General features: G+C 52.1%; 4 protein-coding genes across 4 annotated transcripts; 2 read left to right on the forward strand and 2 right to left on the reverse strand.

The window, feature by feature from the left end:
- Positions 1–4102: 4102 nt before the first annotated feature.
- J4E79_010664 (uncharacterized protein) lies at positions 4103–5333 on the reverse strand (the record flags this gene model as incomplete). Its single annotated transcript, XM_049359499.1, has 2 exons — positions 4103–5279; positions 5329–5333. The coding sequence occupies 2 exons, from the start codon at positions 5331–5333 to the stop codon at positions 4103–4105; spliced, it is 1182 nt and encodes a 393-aa protein (XP_049206030.1).
- A 5103-nt stretch (positions 5334–10436) lies between these two features.
- J4E79_010665 (uncharacterized protein) lies at positions 10437–11122 on the forward strand (the record flags this gene model as incomplete). The annotated part of the gene is made up of 2 exons (XM_049359500.1): positions 10437–10904; positions 10955–11122. The coding sequence occupies 2 exons, from the start codon at positions 10437–10439 to the stop codon at positions 11120–11122; spliced, it is 636 nt and encodes a 211-aa protein (XP_049206031.1).
- A 1872-nt stretch (positions 11123–12994) lies between these two features.
- Positions 12995–14407, forward strand: J4E79_010666 (uncharacterized protein; the record flags this gene model as incomplete). The annotated part of the gene is given in 3 exon segments (XM_049359501.1): positions 12995–13407; positions 13425–13488; positions 13550–14407. The coding sequence occupies 3 exon segments, from the start codon at positions 12995–12997 to the stop codon at positions 14405–14407; spliced, it is 1335 nt and encodes a 444-aa protein (XP_049206032.1).
- A 430-nt stretch (positions 14408–14837) lies between these two features.
- On the reverse strand, positions 14838–18278 carry J4E79_010667 (uncharacterized protein; the record flags this gene model as incomplete). The annotated part of the gene is made up of 11 exons (XM_049359502.1): positions 14838–14942; positions 14989–15127; positions 15177–15215; positions 15264–15378; positions 15425–15972; positions 16023–16416; positions 16493–16706; positions 16795–16872; positions 16923–17453; positions 17500–17846; positions 17897–18278. The coding sequence occupies 11 exons, from the start codon at positions 18276–18278 to the stop codon at positions 14838–14840; spliced, it is 2892 nt and encodes a 963-aa protein (XP_049206033.1).
- Positions 18279–18311: the final 33 nt, after the last annotated feature.

Consider the following 18311-nt stretch of genomic DNA (forward strand, 5'->3'; position numbering starts at 1 on the left):
TGGTTATGGCACCTTTCTCGCTATCTCACTAGTATAGATTGCCACGCCTCTTGCGTGCCGCCCTAGATCTCGCTCTCTCTGAGCCCGGATCCGGCATCCCTTGTCTCTACGCTTCGTCTCTGGTATGCCGATCCGCTGTCTCAGTCCAAAGATGGGGGTTTCGACGCTAGGAGAGCAGGGTAGTGGCATGTTACATCAGTGATATACTGGCATCATACGAGTGTCCAGATTGGGACTTGAAAGCCGCGGAAGTAGCAGCTATGATGCTGGGTAGTTTTGGGGGCCATAGCAGAGTCTTTAGTATCTAGGTAGTCTGGACTATCCCCACGGACTCGTTTGTAATGTTGGTGGCTTGACGATCAAGCAGCACATGTCTGCCGTGGCAATCTAAAGCACGCGTTCTTGAAACGGCAAGCCGGCATCGCGTCGGTTACCGTGGTCATGGTATCCCGCTTTCTCCTGTACATCGGGACTCGCGTGGTCGATAGATAGCGTGGGTCTGCGCCATGCAGCCCTTCTCATTCCAAATAGTTGAGTGGGGTGAAGGTGGATCTCCAGGTGCTTTGCAGGATTTGCCGCGGCGTTTGTAGCGGGATGCTCGTAGGCAGGTGGCTGGGTGTTGGTGTTACGCAGCAGCATTTCACTCTCTTTATGGAAGTTCAGTGGGAAAGTGGGGTGTTCAATGCTTGTTCAGCGGCATGCTCCGGTACCCACGTGGTTGATCAACAGGCCTGGTAACTTCATATAGGCTGTTGTAGAGTATACCCTGCTGGTGGTGCGTGATGCACCTTAGCGGCGCCCAATACACTGGCTTCCGGTCGATGCCACTTTCGTCACTTCAGCACACCCATCGTGTCGGGCTAGATGACATCCTTCACTTCACCCGTCGGGACAATCTGAAACCGCGCCTCGTGCGTACATGGTGTCTGCCCAATGAGATATTGTACAAGCGACAGAATCGAGATAAATCCCCGCAGCACCACGCGGTTCACAAGCATATGCACAGTATATGTCTATGCGTGTACAAGAGTGGCGTAGGAGCTGGAGTGTGCTTTTGTAGAACCCGAGGGTATAGTGGGTAGCCAATCCGATACCGAGAGAGAATTTGATATGTGCTCATGGTAAGGATGAGATGTTGTGTAAACATGCTGGCCTTCTAGAAGCTTGATGGAAGGTGCGATTCTGCCGGAGCGCGGATCAGTGTTGGACATTGATGGCTTGCAGATATCGTAAGGAAGGATCATGAATGCATGAGCTGGATGTCGGTGATTGCAGATACACTAGATGCAGGAAGGGTGCTCGAAGTCGCCGAGCTATGATAGTTTGTCGGCGATGAATAGGCGAAGTGAGTGCATGTAGGACTTGACGATCAACGCCAGTATCAAGCTGATTGAGGCATGGAGAGAAGACCTATGCCTTGTCGGGTTGTCATCACGTGGTAATGGCCGCTGACCTGATATCAGTAGACGGAGTTGGCAGCAGAAAGACATTCCTCGGTGGCTTTGTCGGTGCGTCACTGAGATAAAGAATGCGGCCGCTTCTGCGGCCACCGCTTTAGCAGCACCATCAGTTCGTGGTGCATCCAATGCTTTCGACAGCTAATTAGCTGCCACATGTAGAACTTTCTGTTCTTCTCATCGTCGATACCGGAGGAGAAGACGCGACAAGTCTTGCCATACTGATCGGTGTTGCGACAATTAGTGGCGTTGAGACATGTGCGCTTATGTAACCTGGTAGATAGGCTGCTTCCTTGCAACGATCTTGCCCTGCCTGCTGCTCACCGATGCCCTGTCTGACCGTTAGGGTGGCTTTCGCACCACCGGCGTACGAACAGCCACATGGCCGAAACTGTGGTGACTTCAGTGTAACTTCACACGCACGACTGACAAAAGTGTCTTTGCGTAGTCTTGCATGTAGAGGAGCCGAGATTAGAATGACTAGACGCGTGATACGTGTTCTAGTTCAGCGAAGAAGATAGCGCACTCATGTGGTGCACAAGCCAAGCCGTCATGCAGAATGATAAGAGAGGCTTTTCTCCACGGCCAATGAGGGTTGCAAATGAGAGATGCGATCGAAACGGAGTGATCGGAGTAATTGCCTTCCTCCGTGTCATCAGCACATTAGATTGTAGCTTTGGGGTCGTTAGCAAAGTATCGATATTTGCTTAGCCACTTCCCTAGATTGAGTCGAGTTAATTGACCCGTTCCAAGCCTGGTTTATCGTGTCGTGTGGGTACAGAACCCATCTATAGAACCGTTGGTTCGCTATCCTTCCCGCCATGCCGACATCCTACACATGCAATCAATCTAATTTGGCCAATGAGCATCCAAGCAGAACGCCTTGCCCAGCTAGTCGTGGTAAGACTAGCCTATCCACGTACCGAAGAGGGCAGTGTCCGCACCGCTTTTGGGGCGGTTCAGAACGTGTTGTGGGGTTCCGGTACAACGGTCGTCCAGGGCTGAGGTGAGAGAGAGAGTGTAGATTGTGCGACGCGTCATGATGTTCTCTCATCGTAGGGTCGATAGCCTAGTGTATGTGGTAATCTAATGTTAGGCGCTCTTTCCTGTCGGTAGATGTGCGCGTGGCTATGCGCGCAGGCGGCGGCGCCGGCCCGCCGCGACTGTCCCGCACCGATCACAATCGGCCCGCAAAAGCTTGCCTCCAAGCTCCACCCATCCACCACAGCGCTTCCGGATCACAATGACTTGTCTCTTGGGCCATGTTCTGTTCGAACGCGAATCACTGCCCCCCTCGCAAGATGGATTGTTGAACAGCCGACCTGCCTCAGCACTAGATCGCCCTGCAAATGTGTCAGCGCTACACACTACCGGGTACAGGAACGGCCCCGCTAATCCTTGCTATCCTGCGATCCGCACACTTCCACACTTCCCCGCCTTCCCTATTGGCGAAAGCATGTGAGTATCCAGTAAGGCTATGTTCGGCTATGATTAGTGTGCGTATGTGGCGCGTAAACTCCCACGCATCCTGCAGAAGCTGTAGTTTGGTGCGGGTGTTCGGCGAGACACGATGATGTTCGGCGAGGAGCGCGGACAGGTATTGTTCGTGGCATGTTTTGACATGTAGCGCCATCGCAATGAGGAGGGCCTGGTCATCTTTTGTGAAAGGAGGCGGGAGGCAATTCCTTCGACATGATGGTGATAGCTGTTCGGCATCAGGGCGACTGACTGGCTGATTTGACGAGTCTCAGATCTTACTCTCCAGCCATCGGTACGCACGTTCGTACCGGGGCCTTTCCATTGCCAGTCGCATCTCTGGCGAGTTAACTTTCATAATCATGACGGCCTATCATTCCCTTGATCATCCTCTATTCGATCTGGCGAAGTGCGAGCGGAAACTTACCTTGCCATTTCAAGCGCCTGGCCCAGTAATTCACAAACCTGAGCAGCCAGCATAGCCTGTTTTGATCCCATGCGCATACTTCGGAGGCGGGCCCGGCCTATGGGTAAAGCTCTCGCAAGCGACATGCAACCAATCTGCCCGATTCCTGGACGTTGGGGGCGTTTTGCTGCCAATGGCATACGCACAATAGCGGTAATGCTGCATTGCGGCACGTTTTGCTGCAGTTCTAACACTATAGCGTACAGGTTCGTAAAGGATCTCCGCTTGAGGTTGGTGTCGAAAAGACGGCCTGGTTCTGGACTCTGTGCCCCGGTAACGGAGGCAAGCTCGCTGTGGTATGGTGCTTGGAATCATACGAGGTAAGGAACAGTTGAATCAGGCATGAAGAAGCGAGACGCAGAAATAAGGTAGCTAGAAATGGGTATGGATAGCGAGGTCGGGTTAGTTGTACTTCCATGTATTGGATATGAAGATACGGTTCATGATAAGTAATATATTACAACTGCACCAATGAGATTGCGGTGATGGTAGAGTACATTTGCTGCGTCGTATCGTCCGAGGTCGATCTGTAAGTTGACAATTGTGGGTATATACAGGTCGTGGATTGAGCGGGCGGAAGTAAACGTATGCTTCAAGTTAACGCAGCTAGAAGAACTGAGCGTCGCTCACACCCAAATGAAGCGGGAGTATCGTGCAGCTTTAGACCAGGGAAAGAGGCCCCTCAAGGGCGAATGAACGAAAGCTACACCGTATGGACACGCAGACGGCCCTGTGTTCGTGATGCCATCTGACGCTTGACGTTCTCCGGAGCGACCGACATGGTGATCTTGAAAGTATCGCGTACGCGAGTTCGAAGCGAAGCCTCCATAGCTACATACACACCACAATCAATGCCTGTCTCGGCTGTGTTGGTAAAGTGACAGTAGCGCTCGGAGAACTTGTCGACAAGCTTCTCGATCCTGCAGAGCTCGGCAAGGATGAGATTGGTCTGATGGACCTGCTCGTGCTCAGAGTCCAAGGCACCGCGCAAATTTTGCTGGTACGACAGTGTGTTCATGTACGTTTCGATGGAATAGCTATCGCCTTGCAGATCGCCACCTGCCATCGCTTGATACCAAGAAAGTATCTTCATAATGGCCAAGTTGACTGTAGCCGAGAAGTGGGGATTCGATGAGCAGTCGCAGCTCAAGAGTGTGTAAAGGTTGTCAACGGCGGTTATGTTGGTTGGGAGTACAGACCCTGAAGCGGGAAGACCGTCGAGCGAACTGAAGTCACCAGCAGTAGACTGGTTCTCAGGTGGGACATACAAGCTGCAAAGTATTTGGAACGCGAACTGGGTACAGTCATGCCTTAGGAGGATGTTGGAATCGGGTGGTGTCGGTAAAGGCGCCGATGCCATGGGCGGTGGAGAAGCCATGATCTTTTCCTGCTGTGTATCATGCGAGACAGGCATGCCAAGGAACTGATGGCTGATAGCTGCTGGGGTCTGAGTTCGCTCCAGCGATGTGACCATGTCAGGCTGACTAGAAATGCTAGTCGACCGAACGTGAACGTGTCCATGGAAAGCCGTGGATGGCGGAGCATACTGTGGTACTGGAGCAAACATCTCTGTGTTGTTCGTATACATCATCTGTTCATCGTTTGGCCAGGCATTGACACGCGAATTGACACCTTCGGAGCCCACGGAAGAGTGACTACTACTGAACGTGTCGCCGATGAATGCATCTTGATAGTGGTACTCTGGAGTACGGGGACCGAAGTAAAAGGGATCTGTCGGTTCTGGAGAGCTTTCATACTTGTATAATGCGGCGCGTGGAAGTAGATCCATTCTAGCTCCAAGAGGGACGTAAGAGCCCGCTGGTGAGATCTCGCGCTTGATGGAACCGTCAAGATTCCTGTTCTTACGTGGCTTTCCAAGTCTGTAAACACGTAAGCTCGAATGCTGGGCTGGACACAAAGCTGACATACCTCATGGAGGGTGAGTAGTTGCAACAGATACTCATGGTGCCGCATCGATGACAGATTGGTCTGACTTTGTCGCACTTGACCTTGCATCGGGGTTAGGGACTGTTGCCAATTCGATGAAAGGGTAGATCGCGTACCTTAGCACGAGAGCAAGCGTCACAGGAAGCTCTCATCTTGCGAGGCTTTTGTTCCCCATGCGAACCAGTCGATAAGAAGGTGATTCCTGGCCCAACGACCATGTCTTCGGTAGGAGGTGATTGTGGTGGGCACGGTGCGAGAGCTTGAGTCGAAGGCTGAAACATTGTGTTGTGTGATGTTGTGAACGTGGGATGGAGTGCGGAAGTAGACATGGAGAAGCACATGTTATATAGAATGATGGGCGATCAGATAGCTCCAGTCCGAACCAGGTTTGATGTAAGAACGATGGTGGTTGGATCCACTCCATTGTAGGCGTATCCGCGATGCAGGTGGCTGCTAGGCTAGGCGTCGAGCTGATGCTTGGCTCTGCATGAACAGGGAATAATGCACCCATCGCGCCGGAAGTGCCTTGAATGGAAACATGGGGGCTGAAGGCTTACAGGCGAACATACATGCTTCATCGAGCCTAGCGTATACCGGGCAGCGCGCAAACCAAATATGCGTGTTGTTGCGCGCCAATTCTGTTTGAAAATCCTCCCGAGGAACATTGAACTGTGTGTGCACCAAGGTGCCAGAGAAGCGGGTCGTGCGCATCTTGTGGTAGTGGCTCTCCAATGATGAAGCAATCGCATGCTCAAAGCTATCCCCTGTGCAGAGGTGGCTATGACAATAGATACCGTGCCACACAGTCGGTATTCGATGAGGCTCGGTGACCTGAGGCTGCGGTCGCGGGCAGATGAGTTGACCGCATTGGATAGATTGACCCTCCACGAAGGTCTCAACGTTCCACCTGTTCGGGGAGGTCTTCCTGTCTTGCAGCAACATTGGTTCAGGGTCGCGGCGCCAGGCCTCCCAGTCATCGACCCCTGCGAATCATCTGCGGAAGGTCTCTCCCTACGTGACTGACACAATGGACGCGTGGGGTGTTCCTAGATGACCTACCTAGTTCGGCTCTGCTGCACGAAAAGAATAACGCTAATCGATTTTGTTACGGTGCGAACCAAGCCTCGCATGCTTGATCTGGTGACGTGTCGGTAAGATACCCGATGTACAGATACACAATAGCGTGTTAAGCAGCATTCGGTATAGTTTAGGGCTGGATCCACGTAGGACAGGTAGAACTCTACCTTCAACTTGGCTGGATGGCAATTGACATAGCCTGGGATAACGGTTGCATGCTGCAAATAAACCAGGGCACTCTTTGACTGAACGTGATCTTGAAACCCGTAGACCCATCAGATTCCTCGGTTCGCGCAGGTGTATCGGGAAGAACTGTCTGGCCGACGCTGAGGTATGGCGGGCCGATCATCAACCAACACTCGCCTGTGCACTCCGCAGCTGCCCGCCTCGTGACACCCTAGTTTTCAGGCTACTGATCTTGTGCGACCACGTTGTCGAGAAATAGTACTCAGCGAGGCGTCGCAGACTGGTGCTACCCCAGGCACGCTCAGCCTCGGGCATAATAAAAGAAAGCCAAGGCGTGAGCCACACAGTCGCGTCAAGGCTGCAGTATGGGCGATGCAGTGATAGTAGAGGCATCGATGACGCTCTAACGCGAAAAGGAACAAGTCGGCAAATGTGAATTTCCCAGAAGATGGGGGGCCAGAGCCTGCATAGCGACAGGTATTGAGCTGTGTTGGGGCGCAGACGTGGGTGAAAGTGTGAACTCCACCTGGCACCTGGGCAGGCTCGGGAACGGCACGCCACTAGCCGCCCGCGCTAGCGATCAAACCAGCATAGCGTGCCGGGCATTAGCCGTCCCCATCGTTCTTCCCCTATCTCAATGGCAGATATGCGCCGAACGACCTGGAAGGTATCGCAATCTACAGTGCCTCTTACCATATGCGAAATACCCACTTCTGTTTAAGAACACTACCCAAGCATGCAATACCGAGATAGGTCGTGTAGCGCAGAAACCCGGCGGACCCCGACTTCAAATCGCTTTGCATGTTCAACTGCATTCATACTGACGGCTGAAACACGCACTACATCCCTGAGTAGAAGGCTCACCCTGTACGATGACGGCAAAATTCCGAGGCTAGAGCATGTCACTATTAAGCGACCTGCAGTGCGGCTATGAGCGCATGATCCTATCCAACACGATCGGCTGTCGAAATCCAGACCTCAACCCGGACAAGGGCATGGGGAGCACTGGTATCAGCAAGAGGGAGGCTCGAGGTTGGGTTCTGTGGCGTCGAAATCGGAGAGCGAAGAGACCGGCACACAGTCGATGATACTATCTGGAAACGTCTTGGGTGGAACACGTTACATTCGATGCTACTGTTCACTGGCCTGTTGTTCATCGGAAGGAATGCTGTTCTGGTGATTGTACTTTGGCATCATGTTTCATCATCCACTGCACGTACTCATCGCGCGCTGTTGCCCCTCCTCTTCACGCCATTGAAAAATACGAGACTCTCGATCCAGTCGTCCCCCCGGTTTACTGTGTGGTCGGCGCATCAAATTATGGCACGGGTACGCGTACCACGTTCCTTCGGGAAAGTAGGATCTAACAAGCATCAATCTTGCTTCAAGTCTAACGGCTACCGAACAAGAGGTTGGACCTTCCAGCAGTACCAATTCATTTGCCTCGACCTGCATCCTTGAGCAAGGAGTATAGTATGGGTATCGTAAGGCACAGACCCGATGCACAACGGTTGATTGCGTCCCGAATTATGCGGCCCTGTCCCAAGACATCAGCTCCATGCATAAGTCACTTGAGTAACAGCTGTAACAGTCAAGTCGTGGTTGTTACGAAGCAAGTCAGAAAAGACAAATGTCCTGCTGGAAGATCCTTCGTTTTGCTTCGTCGTGTCTAGAACGTCGCCTCGGCGTGTGGAGGCGGGCACGCTCGGTGTTGAATAGACAACGTGCCGTGATAAGATGATGCTAGCTATCCATGGAGTTGCCATTGTTCGCAATATTTGTGAATGTTCGCAACTATTGCAACTTTGTATAGCATTTGGAAACAATTGCAGGCCTAGAGGCCCTTCCATATGCTGGCGTCGAAATCTTCGGTAAGTCACTGGTCGACGATGATTGGCTCAACGACAGCTGAATCACCTTAAGCTTCACCATACCTACGTCGTCCTCATCATGTCATTGCCGAAATCTGATTGGACTTGATATCATTTAATCACTGTCGCAATCCATGACGAGTGAAGGAAAACGAAGAGAAAGCTAGGTCAGCAGCGCATCAACAGGTTCTTCTTTTAGCAACTTCTGCTTTGACCTTTGCAAAACCCTCAATACCTACAGATCAGATCAAACCATTCTACGAACACTCCGTGGAGTTATTCTATCAGCGTTATCCTTCATTTAGGAGATCGATGCAACCTTGGAAGAGTTGCATCGCGCCCGCACGAGCACCATGAGATGACATGTTGCGCTGCTCGGGAGGCTGGGCGTAAGGAAGAGAGAATTGTGGAACTGGCGTCCCCTACGAATTCACTGAGTCGATCTCAATACGTCTCTCGTCGCTTTCAACTCATGCTTGACGACATCCGCGACAGCAAAAGGACTTCAGCAAGTCGCGATGCATGAACAGCGTCGCGACGTCATGCGCAGGGGTGGGGGCGCTATCGCTCAACATGGCCTACCGTCGGAGTTTCGCCGACCCCGGAAGATCTTGAATTTCCCCATCCTCATTTCTCCACGGAGATTTACCCCTGCGACCATCCAGCCTGCACCTTATAGTCTTCAGGAGCCACAACACATCCGATGACATCTCTAGACGAACTTCCAGACGCTTCATATGGCGATGTGAATGTGCCTGATGACACCGCCAGGTCGAACGCACCTGTCACGAAAAGAGCCTGCGATGCCTGCAAACGTCGCAAAGTCAGGGTGAGACATTGAACGCACATGCAACCGGAAGAAGGCACATCTAGAAACTTCGCTAACACCAGTAGTGCGATGCAATATCTACACCATGTTCAAATTGCCATATCTCTCGATTGGAGTGTGTCTACACAATAGCACCTCAGAAGAGAGGACCAAAGCGCAAACGAGATGCGACCACGCAACCGACCTTCAGAATTTCTGATCATGGATCGATGTCAGCTGCAGCTAGTCAGGCCAACCAACGCGATGTCCGCTCTGGCAATCCCACAATCCAAGTGCAGACCCCGACAAGCAGGTCAAGAGGCGCTTCTTCGAATGCCGCGAGACGCTCACAGTCCTCACCTTACGTGCAACTACAGACGGGGCTTGCACCCCACATCATTGCGGATCAGTTGATCACCTTGTATATGCATTACCTCTTTCCTATAGCACCCACTGTTCACGAACCGTCCATTCGCGCCATGGTCCCCCTCTTGGAAGGTGATGGAGCCCACGGCGTTCTCAATCCCTCATCAGCATCGCAATCACCAGGGCTCGATTCTGGAGATATTGTGTCATCACGTAACCGCACACTCGTGACAGCAATTTGTGCGTGCACGGCTCTCATGCTACCTGCGTCCGTTTTCCCGATGCGGGAAGAGATTGGACGTCAATTCCTTACAGCCTCACGGGAGACGCTGAAGCTACATCAAGATTACGGTTTGTGAAACGTTCTCAACGTTCTGAACGAAGACTTTGGCTGACTTGACATAAATCTTGAAGATATCGAGCAGCCCGACTATACCGCTCTGGTGACGAGATTCTACCATGCCAACGCCTTGCGTGCTATTGGAAAGACGAGGTTAGGCTGGCACGTACTAGGGGAAGCCATACGCCTGACACAAGAAATGCGGCTCTACGAAGAATCTTCATTCGAGAATCTTGACCCAGTGGAGGAACATCTGTTGAAGAACATCTTCTGGCAGATTCATGCTGTCGACAGGTCCGCATCCATCCTGATCAGTCGTCCAATATCGCTTCATCGCCTTTGTGTAGGAGCTAAAATCACCACATCTTACTGGCGCCGTCCGTCATCCGATGCGCCTTTGCTGGACTACTCGACCACTCCAAACGCCCTCGATATAGAGAGCATGGTCAGCCAGGGATTCGATCTTTGCCAAGACCTATGGACGAAAGCATCCGACATAATCATCAAGTTCGACACTCTGGATGTTTGGAACGAAGGCATAACGGATGGCTCTGCGTTGGTTGGCCCTCAACACACGATAGTCATCACCGACTACCTCGAGTTCATCGGCATGATCGATCACTTCCGATTTGATGTCAAGGTGCCGGACACCACGAATACATCTGATCCAGCAACCATGGCCAGGATTCAACGGGCCTTTGACATTCAAAGAGTAAATCTATGCGTCACCTACTACTGTCTGAAGCTAGTGCTGCTCCAAAGATTCTACGATGGCGGAGTAGCTGAGCACTTAGGCGTTCCTGGCCGGGCATACGGGATTGCGTTGAGAAAGATCGATGTCGCCAGTGACATGGTCCGCATACTATCAGAAGCATCCTTCGAGTCCCTTCAAGTAAATGGAGAGCCTTGCGTAGGTTTATTTTCATGTTTATCCAAGCAGTATCACTGACAACATCGCAGGTGCAAATGATTCGACGCATGGGCGCGACTCTACTCAACATTGTACAAGAGACCGATAACACATCCCTGAAGGAACGCGCGAAGTCATTGTTCCTCACCCTCTTGGATGTGCTATCGAGACTGGATTCCCGCGTCTCCCAGGAGCTCGACCATAATCGCGGCTTTTAGACTACTCGCCAGTGTACTCAAGACGTACTATCAGTGTACAGCGCAAATTCACGCTTTCGAAGCGTTCGATGTACGACGCACCCTCGGATCGTATCATGCCCTCCTTTTGTATTGCCACTTCTTGTGCAATGGTACAAACTCGTAATTTCGCCCGTTGAACTTACAAAGAGCCGTCATGGCTTTCGCATGCTGTCCGTAAAACCTCAGCTATACATGAGACTCGGGAAGGTGTAACGTGCCTGTGGTGGCCATCAGCACTGGGGGCGGTAGTTGAGCAAGGGCGGGCACGCGACATCCCCAGTCACTTCTATTGTATGATTCACCATAGCCGGCGTGTACGCAAGACCATTGGCCGGCAACGATCATGGCATCCTAGCAGGAGTGGTGTTGTCGCCCAACCTACGAAACAAGGCCAATTAATCCACCACCAAGTCAAACACATACCCCGCAGTTTGTCGGATATGATTTCCGCGACACGTACGGAAGCGCGCGACTCACCAAGGTCGTATCCAGTGGGTCGATGAGCTCTTCTCATGAAAGCAACACACTGGAGCTGTCGAGGACCCGGACGAAGAGTCCAGCAATATAATGCAAACGACCAAGAATGTCTACCTTGAGACGACCGATCTTGTCTGCGATACAGTCATCGTCAAATGCAGCCATGAGGATACCGACACTTATCGCAGCATTCGGTACTTCCCGATCGCATGCGCTTATCTCAACGGCGCCGTTAGCTGTCGTTCGATTCGAATGATCCAAGGATGCGGGAATAGGATAGGGATGATGCTGCCGACCAAAACAAGCTCCAAACCATAGTTGATCGGAAGCGGGAAGATGAGAAAACATCCGTCCCGAAATAGTCGACCCACCGATCCGAGAGAAACCCGAAGCAACATCTACCAAGCCAACGTTCGTTTTCGCTGCCCAAGATCGCGAAGACCTAGGCTTTCATGATAACGTTTGTGATCCCTGGTCCGTATTGGTGCATTTTTGTCGTGGGCAGTCTCATCATCCGACCCCTCCAACATTAAGCATCATCAGTGTGGTGATGAAAAGCCAGAAAAAAAATCGCTCGCAACCTGAATAATGCGCTAGAACTACATGGAAACGTCGTTGCAGTCGCGATACTTATACTCGCGTCGCGGAGCCACCTACTCGTCTGCACTCGCATCAGCGTTCGAGGTAGCCTAGAATTCCTCCACGGCGAAATGGCGACCCCCGAATCATGCATACGCGCTACTCACGATTTGTCAACTGCCGGGGATTGTGGCTCGCGGATTACAGCCGAATGGGCGGTGGAGCGAGCGACTCCGTTACGCTTTTGGTATAGCGCTCCATATTTCTCCGTGGTGAAACGGAGGCGCAAAACACGGGACGCAGATTTCTCCATGGAGTAATACAGCACGACAGAGTGGGATTCCAACTTAAGGCAGTAGCAATCCAACCCGACACCGAACACCGAATCCACTTTGCTATCAAGCCCGCAATTGGTAATTCTCTCCGATCGGAACCGCTCGACGCGACTCAGTCCACGTCGCGTCATCCTCCGAACTTTGCAAACCTCTCGATCGCTGTCTCGCTGTCTCACTGTGCACACTGAAAGCCTGAAGCATGTTCCGGAATCCCATCATACCTGGCTTCGCTCCTGATCCATCTGTCGTCCTTGTGAACGGAATTTACTATCTCGCAACTTCTTCTTTTCATCTGTTCCCAGGTATTCCGATATATGCATCAACAAATCTACAAGACTGGAAACACATTGGTTCGTTTATGTGCGCATACTGCAAAGATGTGGGCATCGGCTGAAGCGTTCTAGGCAACGCAATCAATAGAACCTCACAACTCGACCTGAGCAATGCTGTTACAGCGGCGATGCCGCTTAACGACGGCAATGTCATGGTAGCATCCGGAGGCCTATTTGCACCCACAATCCGTTATCACAACGGCACCTTCTACATCGTCTGCACCAACTGCTATCCCGAAAGCAACAACTGGCGAACAGACAATTTCCTAATTCACACAAGAGACATCTGGTCGGATGTCTGGAGCGATGCGATACCCTTTGAGTTCTACGGCATTTACCCTTCTCTCTATTTCGATGACGATAATCGCGCCTACATTCAGGGCTCATGGATGATGAACCGCATAAGGGAGCCTACTTGCACGATCAAGCAATTTGAGATCGATGTGAATACCGGACAAGCCTTATCTGAGACCCGAGAAATCTTGGGTGCCTTTCCAGATGGCGATGCCGAAGGCCCCCATATCTACAAGAAAGATGGCTGGTATTACTTACTTGTAGCACAGGGCAGAACGTTCGCACACCACATGCTATCAATGGCACGCTCGAGAGATATATGGGGCCCGTATGAGCGATGTCCGCATAATCCTGTACTGACTGCAGATGGCACGAACGAGTATGTGCAGAATATCGGCCACGGTGAGATCTTCCAAGACGTGAATGGGGAATGGTGGGCGGCAGTTTTAGGTGTACGAGGAGACCAGGAGTCAGCACCGATGGGACGCGAGACCTTTCTCACAACAGTCGAGTGGCCGCAGGATGAATGGCCCACGATAGAGCAGCCACAGATGTCGTTCAGCACACCGCGCACAGTGCAGATGGGTTTCGCCGCTGCACAGTTGCTCAAGAATGTCCGGCAACTCAAGCCTCACATCGACGACGTATACCTGCACAAGCCCCTACGACGACCCTACAAGAAGGCTTCCTCAATAACCCTCACACCCACCACTTCGAGCCTCTCCGCCGCATCAGCACCCCTAGCCCTACTCGCCCGCCGCCAACGAAGCATAACAACCATCGCAACAGCCACCGTCCTCCTCGACAACGAAGCCACCCACTCCAACGCCATCGGCGGCCTAACCATCTACAAAGACCCCCTCCGCCACGCCAGCATCTCCGTCTGCCTCTCCACCCGCCTCATCCACGTCCACTTCGTCGACGCATCCAAAGACTACGAATACACTGCCTCCTACCCCGAACCCGTTTCCCGCTCTTCCACCGCCGTCGACCTCCGCATCATAGCCGCAGAAGAGCGGTATGCGCTCGAGTTCCGCGATCCAGAAAGAGATAGGCGGTGGAACCAGGTCGATGTGGTAGATACGAGGATGTTGAGTGCGAGGGATTTTACGGGCACGGTTATTGGTATCTTTGCGCTGACGGATGGGAATGCGACGCCGAGTGTTAGTCCGAGGGATGGATGTGATAGTGGGAGCGATGTTACGGATCAGAAGGTTACGTTTCGGGATTTTGAGGTCAGGCGGTAGATGGACGATGGATGGATGTGGTAATATTAATCGGCGCACGATGGATGGCGCAGAAACGGACGGTGGAGTTCTTAGTTTGGGTTGAGGGCGTCGGTCGTGTCTGGGGTTGATCGTTTATCTTGTTTGTTTGGATGATGGCGCTGGCGTCTTGGGGGTTACCTGCTATCTTGGCTGATTGGATTGGAGCGATGGGTTTCTTGTTTGGATAGGCATTTGCAAGGTTTGGCACGGTGATCTTGGTAGTCTTTTGGTATGCATGCTGCATGATGGAATGATTAATCCGCGCATGGTTCGGCTATCTTAATGCATTTTGTATGATGTAGTAAAGCATCAAGTTCACACGAACTGTTGATCTTCACGTATTCCATGTCTGATGTCACTGTCCTGTACGCGCCCCACGTGCCCCACATCCAGATCAGCTCCACCAATACTAATTGCGCGAATCTGTGGTCGTGGATACAGTCAGTATATCCGCCAGAGTATTCTTTGGGTCTTGGTAGACGTCGGCCTCAAGGAAGTCCCTCGCGATCTGCTCCTACGTCCGCATTAGATGTTGTTTCCGAATACTCGGTGACACGTACCGCTTCCTCGAGTTCTGCAGCTTCATCTTCGGGCATCTGACAGCATGCGGCTACCAGGTCTTCACCCCGAACGGAAAGAAGGATGAGGTTTTCTGCGCGCTGGATGATCTCGGGCGGTACACCGTTCATTGCGGCACAGCTGTTCTGGAGTTAGGAATTGCTAGTAGTGGCGATAGCTACCAACTCACCATGTGCCGAAGCTTGAGGTACTTCGACCTTCGCGAAAGCTGAATGCTGTCAGTATATTCCAACTCTTAGCATCTTAGTGAACTCACTTGTAGAGATACGTTATCTGCTCGTTGACTTCCGACGCTTCGGCATCAATGCGCACTTCCATGTGCCCGAACGCAAGAGCGGGCCTCGGCTTAAGCAAGTTCATCTCAAAGATTTCTGGTGACATTAGCAGCTGATTCATGCGAATATCAAGCTCACATACCATGGAAATGCGTAGCGCCAATGACCTTTGGTCGCTCTGAACCCAAACTCAACAGATATTCCATGACTGCGCATGCCAGACCAGCGCCATCGCTCGACTCTGTCCCCTTGCCGAACTCATCGATGATGAGCAAGCTGCGGCGCGTCGCCAAACTCAGCGCGAGTGAAATCTGCTGAAGGTCTATCATGAAAGCGCTTTGAACACGAGACACCGTCTCGCGCGTCGTGACCCTGGAAAGAATCTTGTCCGTCAACCCAATCTTTGCGCTATCTGCTGGAACGCAGCATCCAACGTGGGCCATGTATACGATGAGCGCTACCTGCTTCAGGTACACACTCTTTCCTGAGTAGTTGGGCCCAGTCAATACAAGCATGCTTGCGCTATCTTTATGCGCATAGGTATAGCGACTTGCAGAGCTCGTAATCGGTTGGGTACCGGTACCATAGCTATCATCGGCGTCTTCCTCCGAAGCTCCATCGCCCTCCCCGCCTCTTAGAGTCGTATCGTTCGCGACGAAGGATGATACTGTGAGCTCTTGCAGGATATGGCTAGACTGAAGTCAGTAGCTGCATGCCGCGTCCACGATGAGTAGACTCACCGGCCTCCCTTGATACGTATGACATTGTCGTGGGTCATTCGAGGGCGACAAAGCTTGTAGATTTTCGCACCTTGTGCTAATGCCAGGAGGCTGTCAAGCTCTCCGCATACGTCTGAACAGGATGTCAGTAGCTCTTCATATTGCAGCAGATACTGCGCGAGCTCATGGCTGATCTCAATCTCGCGATCCGAGATGATGCCGTACACGTCACCGAAGTGATCATCCATCTCACGAGTTTCGCTGTTCTTGAAGTAGACCTGCTCTTCAGTGGCAAACATTCTCTCCCATGGACTGTCGAAGGTGCCTTGATAAACGGCATCACCACTCAGTTCATTGACGGGAGTGGTGCAGAGAAACCCGATTTGCGGGAAGTAGATGACGTTGAGAGTGGCGCCTAATCTGGTCAGCTCTTGATTCGGTGTAACCCCAAGGTAGCAGAAACTGAGATAGACAGGAACAGTGTGACTTACGGATGTCAGACGGCATCTTCTCAGACAGCTTCCGCGCTACTCGGTTGAGGAAGTCGTCAAGACTGTCCAGAGTCCTTTTCATCTGATCCAGCTCGTCGTCAACGCCGGGCATGATGACAGTCCGACCTTCTTCTGCCGAACTGGCCAAGTCGATGGTCTCGCTGATTTTCCTTCCGATCTGAGCTAAATGGTAACCTTCGAATTTCTCGAAGACCTGCAAATGTCAATATCGCAATCGTATGAACCGCCACAGTCTATTGGCACAGTCTCGTGGTGATCATCAGGCTAGTGATTGTATGTACCTTGTTCCTGATAGCCAAAGTTTCACCGCCAAGAATATCCTGTAATGTGTCTTTGATCTTGAGGGCATGGAATGCAAACTACCACGATCAGTCTGATGACGTACGATGGTGGGTATTGCGAGACGTACCGCTCTTATGGATGTCCATATGCTCTTGGAAAAGCCTCCGCCTGCTTTCGTTGAGCCGCCCACGCCCTTTCTCAGGTTGACCATCATAGCACGCATGTTGCTGATGTTCTTCAAGTTCTGCACGAGTGCTTGGAGGGCGGGATCGTTGTCCGGTCGAACGAAGACCCCTATCGTGCTCAGCCTCTCGTTGATGATATCGATGTTGAGACTAGGGCGCAGGAACTGTTGCCGAAGCAGAAACCTTCCTTGTGGTGTTCGAGCGAGATGGTGGAATAGCCCATACACGGAGAGCCCTTCCTTTTCGCCGGAGCTGGCTTTGGTTGGCCCTTTGTTATGCGAGTGCGGATGTGACTCAGCACCCATAATCTGCAAAGAATGAAGTGTATCTGCGTTAATGAACATAGTCTCTCGAAGACTGAACATCTCTAGTGTCGTGATGCGGAACATCAGGTAAGCTGAGCGATCGCCAGGAAGATACGCTGCAGCGCGTCTGCGTTGAAGATACGATATAAGAGCTCCAGCGCAGCCGACCTGTGCAGTATTAGCGAGGCATCTTCCACGGGAAGTGCGAGAATACCGTCGAACGGCTGTCAAGGTCGATCCATCCTGCTAGCCGGAGTAGTTGTCCTTGCTGGCCCAACGTGCCTTCCTCATCCAGATGGTTCATTGATGCAAGCTCTCCTGGGATGTTGAAATTGACACGAGTACCAGACTCGTCACCCAGGCGAAGGCTGACAAGCTTGTTCTTTGCAGCATCGTAGGAGAACTCATTGGGCGGTCTCACTTCTAGCAGGAATGGAAGGCGAAATTGGTCGTTGTCGCTACTTGCGCAGTCGCTCCTGGCTTCTGGATCGAACCGTTCGATGACTTTGTCGTCAATCTTCGTCGATACTAGGATCACGGTGGGCTCGATGAATGTTCTCACTGCGCCCTGGTTAACATGGGGTCTAGGCATCAAGATAGCAAGAACCCACGGGAGTCAATGACATCAACGTCGCCGCACTGTATGTCCTCCATGAAGAACAGCTTCTCGTCTCTTGCCACGTAATAGCAACATCCTACTGTACCACGTGGTGTCATATCAACGGCCATGATGACCTCGATCAATGTGTCGTCGTTTTCTTCGGCATTGCGACTCTCGGAAGGTGTGTCCACTGAGGTATCCGGAAACGGTCCTCGCTCAACGCCTCCACGCGATCTGCTCGGCCCTGCAGGCACGCTTGAAGCAGAGCGCGTGGACGATGCATGCGAGTTGCTAGTGGAGGTGGGTGTGCGGCGGTTCTGACTACTGCGATTTCCGCGCGAGGTAGCACTGCTGCGACTACCCCGATTCCGGTATGAAGAGTTGCGCGCCATCGCGGCGACCGAGAATGATGACTTTGATGGGGT

This window comes from Alternaria viburni, assembly GCF_023758015.1.
Source record: "Alternaria viburni strain BMP 2772 chromosome Unknown scaffold_32, whole genome shotgun sequence".
NCBI classification, from domain to species: domain Eukaryota; kingdom Fungi; phylum Ascomycota; class Dothideomycetes; order Pleosporales; family Pleosporaceae; genus Alternaria; species Alternaria viburni.